The following is a 7875-nucleotide window of genomic DNA, read 5'->3' as shown; positions in this document are numbered from 1 at the left end:
GTTGATCAAATGCAGGGCCCCTTGTCCCATTTTTGACTTTTGCGACTGTGGCATGTGATTTCAGGCACCTTGTGAATGCTAATACCTTAATTCATTATAAAGATATCAAGCAATTTTCTATATTAACTAATTCATACCTGGAGAATCTATAATTGTACTCATTTTGTACATAATATTATCTTTCAAAGTTTCTGACCTGGAGACCCCTAAAGTTTAGTTTTGTATCATTCGGAAATGATATTTTGTTTAAATATTTTGAGGGACTATTACTCCATGATTATTTACCACAGATACAAACTGTTATTTGATTTGAAGTATATACTTATACATGTTTCTTAATGAGAAAGCTTATATGAATCAAATGTGTTATTAATGTATAGTTGGAGTCCAAAGTTGAGAAGAAAACATAAATTGTGGAAAAATATACCTGTATACCAGGGGTGGTTTCACCACGTGGGCAATTACCCAGCATCATGAGCTTTTAACATGAGTAACTCATGTAGATATGCTATATATGTACCAAGTTTTGACTTTGACTCCTTGATAGTTACGTGAACTTACATTTATAACCCCGTGCAAGAGCTCGTGAAATTATCGAGTGATTTCGGATGCTAGTAACCTTTTTAATTATAAAGATATCAAGTTGTAATGTGTTGTATTAGCTAATTCATACCTGGAGAATCTATAATTGTACTCATTTTGTAAATAACTGTCACAGTTTCTGATCAGGAGACCACTAAAGTGTAATTTTTTATCATTCGGAAATGATATTTGTTATATTTTGGGGGACTATTACTTCCTGATTATTTATACAAATACAAACTTTTATTTGATTTGAAGTATATACCTATAGTTGGTTCTTTATGTGAAAGCTTATCTGAATCAAATGAAATATTAATGTGTAGTTAGTGTCCAAAGCTGAGAAAAAAATATCAAATGTGAAAAAGGTACCTGTATACCAGGGGTGGTTTGACCATGTGGGTAATTATCTAGCATCATAAGCTTTTAATATGATTAACTAAAACATAGTTGGTATGCATGTACCAAATTTAAACTCCGTAATAAGTAAATTAACTTTTTAAGGGCTGTAGATTTGTTAACCTTAAAACATTTCACACTAAAATCAATGAAATGTTAAGTTGTAATTAAATTAAAATAACTTGAAATTCATTTCTGAATATGTATAACGTGCTCTTTATCAGCTATTGTTAACATTACTATACTAAAATTGAGATCTAAAACTATGATTTTTCTCATCCGATTTTCACGAAACTTAGCATATAGGAATAGGGCCACGGTATCTTGGAATGACTGTGTTTTGCCTATCAAGTTCAAAAATAGAAATTATGATGTCACTGCTCTACTGAGTTCATTTCTCATCTGAATTTAATGAAACTTCACATATAGGAATAGTCCCTGATCATATCTTGAACGAGTTCACGTTTCGCTGCTCTCCATCAACATTACAGTCACTAAAAATAGAAATAATATCTATGACTTCATTTCTTATCCGATTATCATGAAACTTCACAGTATTGTTGCGAAAGTGCAAGGGAATTTGCAGTGTTTCTGATGCCTTTAAGGATCAATCACGTTTTGCAGCAAATCAGCGGGCCTACGATTAGCCCTTACTGACATACAATAATGGCTTTAACTAAAAACTAGAAAGAAAATGGTTTATATCGCGTTTTGCGCCTGAACTCATCAAATGATGTCTTGAAATTGCACAAAATACAGATTTGTCTGTAAAGCTGAAGTTGAAGGCCAGGAGAGACGTCCTGCACATGAATGCTTTATACTGTCAACATGCATATCATTTTGATCATTATAATGTTCAGCAATACTTCCTACACACCATTCTTTGTTATAAATATATATGCAATCATACTTCCCAGGCTACAACTGGCCATAGGTTTAGAATCAGATCGTGAAAGTGATGGTATATTGTCTTTTTTTCAGTGAGAAAAACCTTTTGCTCATAAAACTAAACAATATATTACAAATGAAAAGTAACAGCAGATACATACATGTAATTCATGTATTTATTATTTTATTTATTTTGTGAAAACTTTTAAACTGATTATAATACATAGGCAATACTTTCGCAAATGTATCATCTTATGAGGATATTATACCAGATTGTGTTTTTCCCCAAGAATATTTTGCAGGTATATTTTCCACAATTTATGTTTTCTTCTCAACTTTGGACCCTAACTACACATTAATATTTTGTTTGATTCACACAAGGTTTCTTATAAAGAAACATCTATAGGTATATACTTCAAATAAAATAACAGTTTGTATCTGTGATAAATAGTCAGAAGTAATAGTCTCCCCAAATATTTTAAAATACCATTTCAGAATGATAAAAAAATAAACTTTAGTGGTCTCCTGATCAGAAACTGTGACAGATATGCAACTTGATATCTTTATAATTAAAACAGTTACTGGCATCAACAAAGCCTCCGAAATTACTTGACAATTTCACGAGCTCTTGTACGGGGGGTTATAAATGTAAGTTCATTTAACTATCAAGGAGTTGAGCCACAAAGTCAAACCTTGGTACATGTATAGCAAATGCACATGAGCTACTCATGTTAAAAGTTCATGGGGATGGGTTATTGCCCACGTGGTCAAACCACCTCTGGTATGCAGGTATATGTTTCACAATTTAGGGATGTTTTTTTCTCAACTTTGGACCCTAACTACACATTAATATTTCATTTGATTCAGATAATCTTTCTCCTAAAGAAACATCTGGAGGTATATACTTCAAATTAAATAACAGCTTGTATCTGTGATAAATAATAAGGAAGTAACAGTTCTCCAAAATATAAAAAATATCATTTCCGAATGATAAAAAAAACTAAACTTTAGGGGTCTCCAGGTCAGAAACTATGACAAATATGTACAAAATGAGTACAATTATAGATTCTCCAGATATGAGTTAGCTAGTATAGCAAATTGCAACTTGATTTCTTTATAATTAAAAAAGTTACCAGCTTCTAAAAATCGTCCGAAATCACTTGACAGTCGCGAGTGCAAAAAATGGGTCAATGGGCCCTGCATTTGACCAGTCATAGTTTCAAAACTACTTAGCATTAAAAGTTTGCATGTATTCATCATTTATATAGATGCACAAATGGGTGAAATTTCATCAAAATTGGAGATGGTCACCCGGGAAGATTTCTGGAATTTGGTTGTTTTGGCATGGAATGACCCTATGACCTAAAACAAATTGATACACAAGGGATTGGGGTTTTGTTGGTGGTGGTGGTGTTTTGGGGTTGTTGTGGGGGTTTTTTCTTGCTGTAACATAGGAGACACCGATTGTAAACACAATAGTTCAGCACACATACCCTGTTGTTAAAGTTACCGTATATTTCATTTCATTTATTTATATTTCTTTTCTTGCTTATATCCAATTAAGGTTCGGGGGCCGGGGCGTAGCCCTGGGGTGCAGCACTCGCTTGAGATGCGCGATCGATTTAGGTTCGATTCCCTTCGGTGGGCCCATTGGGCTACTTCTCGTACCAGCCAGTGCGCCACGACTGGTGTAACAAAGGCCGTGGAATGTACTATCTTGTCTATAATACATGACGTCACCATCACGATCACGGAAGACAAATTATGTAAGCACATCTCTCTCTCTCTCTCTCTCTCTCTCTCTCTCTCTCTCTCTCTCTCCTCTCTCTCTCTCTCTCTCTCTATCAATAAGCATATGGCAGAATTCTTACTACTGCTTAAGATGTCATTTAAGAATAAACTATTCCGTTCCTTTAAAATATGAATTTGTGTTGCAGGGCAGCATCTACACAGCTTCACCATTGACGTGTTCACGGAGAATCCAATAGGCTGTGCACGCGCCACCCCAGTTCAGTGTTACAACCGCACCGACCCAGTGGGGCGTGGTGAGACTGTACAGTTTAAATGTCGCTCGCCCGTGACTGGTCGGTTCGTCCATATAAAGAAATGGAGAATGACGAACACGTATGACACACCGATACTTTGTGAAGTTCAGGTTCTTGGCACAAAGGCGACAGGTTAGTTAGTATGACCGGCCTCGGTGGTGTCGTGGTTAGGCCATCAGATATAAGGCTGGTAGGTACTGGGTTCGCAACCCGGTACCGGCTCCTACCCAGGTCAAGTTTGAATGACTCAGTGGGAAGGTGTAAGACAACTACACCCTCTTCTCTCTCTCTCACTAACCACTAACAAGTCAAACCCACTGTCCTAGATAGACAGCGCAGATAGTTGAGGTGTGTGTCCAGGACAGCGTGCCTGAAACTTAATTGGGTATAAACACCAAAATAAGTTGAAAATAAATGAAGTATTTAGTATGGTTGGTTGGTTGGTTAGTTGGTTGGTTAGATGGTTGGTTGGTCTGTTTGTTGGTTGGTTGATTGGTTGGTTTGTTGGTTGGTTAGTCTGTTTGTTGGTTTGTTCGTTGGTTGCCTGGCTGGTTTGTTAGGTGGCTGGATGGGGTAGTGGATGGGTGGTTGGGTGGTTGGTTGGTTCTCTGCCTGGTTTGTTAGGTGATTGGGTGGGGTAGAGGATGAGTGGTTGGTTGGATGTCTGGTTGGTTGCTTTGTTGGGCGGTTGTGTAGTCTGTTTGTTGGTTGGCCGATTGTCTCGTCGGTTGGTGTGTTAGGTGGATGGTTCGTTGGGTTTTTGATTTTTTGGTTTATTGGACGAGCGGTTAGGTGGGTGGTCGGTTGTCTTTTTAAACGTGTGTCCTTTAGGCAAAATTAACTAAATAAAAAGTATAATGATATTTTCGTTACTTCGTTTTATTAACGTTATAGGAATTGATATTCTAATATAATTAATGTTTACCAGCATAAACCCATTTTGATATTTTCGTATTTTCTACTGTCCATACCATTTACTACATTTGCATTTGCACCTATAATATAATAATACAGCTGAAAAATCAATGGTTGTATTGTTTAACCACACCACTTGAGCACATTGATTTATTAATCATCGGCAAATGGATGTTAAACACTTGGTGATTTTGACATATAGTCTTAGAGAGGAAACCCGCTACTTATTTCCATTAGTAGGAAGTGAGCTTTTATATGCACTATCCCACAGACAGGACAGCACATTCCACGGCCTTTGATATACGAGTTGTGGTAAAATTCCTGGAACGATAAATAGCACAATTGGACCCACTGACGCGGATCGATCCTAGACCGGCCACCGATCAGGCGAGCGCTTTACCACTGGGCTATGTCTGACATGCTATGTGCTCAGGCGTGGGTTTTTTGTTGAAAAACAAATTCACATTGTTGGTAGTGTGTGATGTCCAGTAATGGTGGAACGACGGTATTGTAACTTTAAAACAGTAATGGCCATTGTCATTCACAGGCTGTACTTCCCTTCGACCTTTCTATCGAACACGAGCGACACGACGCGACGTCATGCACTGTGCACTATTTTGTATTAGTAAAAGGTTCTATAAAATTGTGACTTTGTACCTTTAATAAATATTTATCATTGTCGTTAACAGGTCGTGGCTTCTCTCGACATTTTCACCGTGTACGAGACACGCGACTGAACTCGAAAAATGACTTCATTTCCGGCGTTGTTGACGTCATGAATTGCGCGAGCAGATGTGGCCACCGCGATTGTTTGGCGTTCAACTACAACCAGAACAGTCAACAGTGTCAGCTCATTTCAGCTCCGACGTTTAACGATTCAACAACGATGACGTCATCGTGGGATTACTACGGAGTGGATCTTTGTTGATCTGTTGAACTGATATATATATATATATATATACTCACGGAAAAAAAGTTCCTGTGCATCATTAAAATTTCAGTAGGACTTGTATTTTTAAAATTTAAAAGTACGGTGATCCTCTCCTGCCTTCTGAACCTGAAGTACTGTCTACACAATATTTGGTGCGCCGTACTGATGTACTGTCATGGTCGTACTTTGTTATCACCTAATTGGCCTTAACTTAGAGATGCATTAGGATGTTAAACGTACCATTTTCAAATGGTTCCATATGTGCACCCGCTTAATACTGACGATTTACTGACTCCCTAAACATGGAAGATCCCTAGTACCCCTAAACTGTCGAGAACATCTCCGCAGATATTGCATAGTTTTCTGATGAACACCAATGAATACCAAAATTACTAGCAACAGCGTTTGTGCCGTTCTAACCTCCATCATACCCATCGTTCGAAGGAGTCCATTTTCTGGGAGGCGTGGCATCACACTGACGACGATCAGATACCAATAAAAATATGTTTCTGAGTGATGAGAATCCATACAATAGTTTTAATGTCCAGTGATAAGAAAAATGACGTCAAACAGGAGCACGTGACCAAGAATACTAGTAATGCAAGTATGAATAGTTCGTGCAACTGACAGGACACTGCTGGAATATCGACGGGAGTGATTACACGTTCAGTTACTGAAATTTTTATAACAATATTTCAAGTAAATTATATTCTATATGCAATAATTTGGTGCACAGGAACTGTTTTCCGCTTCCGCGAGTTTATATATAATATATATATATATATATATATATATATATATATATATATAAATAAATAAAAATGATAAATTAGACTGTTTTGAGTTTACCGCCATTGTAGGATGTTTTCATCTAACAGAGTGCTTTTAAAGATTAACATTACATATTAAATACATTTTATTATCCACATGGTTCAACATAACCGGGTTAGGTCTCACTATACAGTTGACTTCCGGTTGAGAGTTCAGTTATCACGGTCCACTATAGTTCCTAACTGTGACACATGTTATGGTTCATATATTCACTTCTAGGAAATGGTGAAGAATTAAAACAATATGCATGTCTAATGGTAAGCCTTCTTGTTGTATTTTGCCCATGCTATTTTGTAATATTGTGCATTGACCTTTTGGAACATGGATGTATAGCGCAAGAGATAGCCGGAGTGAATCGGTTAATGAACCACCTGTTTGGACCGGTACAACAGCCAGATGCGGTCATATAGCAAAAGACTGAGACGGAAATGTTTTCAGTTTTGGGGTGAAAATAAATGCTTATATAATACAGATTATTTAAATATAGTATAAGATAATCCAATTTAATTAAATCCAAACTAGCGCTTTGTTAGTTAAGTGCAGTGTCTAGATGACATTATTTGTTAACGAATCATTGGGAGTAGTTCCCCTTTTTTCACTTCTGTATTTTGCGTGCTAAAAACGTAAAACAGACTTCTGTAAAAAATAGTAAAACATCCTAAAGAATTGTCGGCAAAGCCTCCAGAGCGAAAAGCACCTCCAGGTTCCGGGGCACGGGGTGGCGGTAACAAGAAACGGGCTAGAAGTGGAGTGACGGCTCGGGCAAGTGTCGTGGTAGCGATAGGTTTGAATGACCCGTTAGAAATTCAAGTAGGTCAGCCGCCACAGGTCAGGGACCAAGTATTTTTGACCCATTAGGTGCAAATGTACCCATCAAAATTAAAGAGAAGATATGGGAAGGGGCATTTATAGACATGGTTACACTATTAAAATAAGAAGGAGAAATGGGGACTTCCGTTTCCGAATTTGAGATCCCCCTCGCCATGAAATATGGCTAGTTATGTATACTCGAGAAACCCAAAATAACTTCCAAGTGTTCGATCGAACAATGGTCATCAGCTTTCATAATATTCATAAGTGTACATTTGGAAACATTTCCGACCAAGAGCCAGGAACTCCTAAAGTACATGAAGGATGTTAGGCTAGCAGCCACAAGGTCTGGGGGTTGGTTCAAGGATGATGAGCAATTCAGGCTCATGAAAGGCAGTGGTCCATTGTCGACTTGGGGTAGCATAGATGTTGAGCTGTGGCTGGTTCATATAAATGCAGGCACATCCGTCTCAGCTG

At 37.6% G+C, this 7875-nt stretch overlaps 1 protein-coding gene across 2 annotated transcripts in view; it reads left to right on the top strand.

Moving 5' to 3' along the window:
* LOC121373515 (fucolectin-like) overlaps window positions 1–6765 on the top strand; it is a 33006-nt gene extending 26241 nt beyond the window's left edge. Inside the window, exons 1-3 of one of the 2 annotated variants that reach the window (XM_041500188.1) lie at window positions 3074–3632; window positions 3804–4043; window positions 5516–6765. In XM_041500188.1, the coding sequence (XP_041356122.1) occupies window positions 3476–3632; window positions 3804–4043; window positions 5516–5754 (636 nt within the window). In that variant the 5' untranslated portion in view covers window positions 3074–3475 and the 3' untranslated portion in view covers window positions 5755–6765. Of the gene's footprint in view, window positions 1–3073; window positions 3633–3803; window positions 4044–5515 lie in introns of those variants that run through there. The other variant, XM_041500187.1, reaches the window with a different exon arrangement.
* The last annotated feature ends 1110 nt before the right edge of the window (window positions 6766–7875 follow it).

The sequence above is a fragment of the Gigantopelta aegis genome, chromosome 5, assembly GCF_016097555.1.
Source record: "Gigantopelta aegis isolate Gae_Host chromosome 5, Gae_host_genome, whole genome shotgun sequence".
Lineage (NCBI taxonomy): Eukaryota > Metazoa > Mollusca > Gastropoda > Neomphalida > Peltospiridae > Gigantopelta > Gigantopelta aegis.
This window is presented reverse-complemented; position numbering and strand designations above follow the sequence as displayed.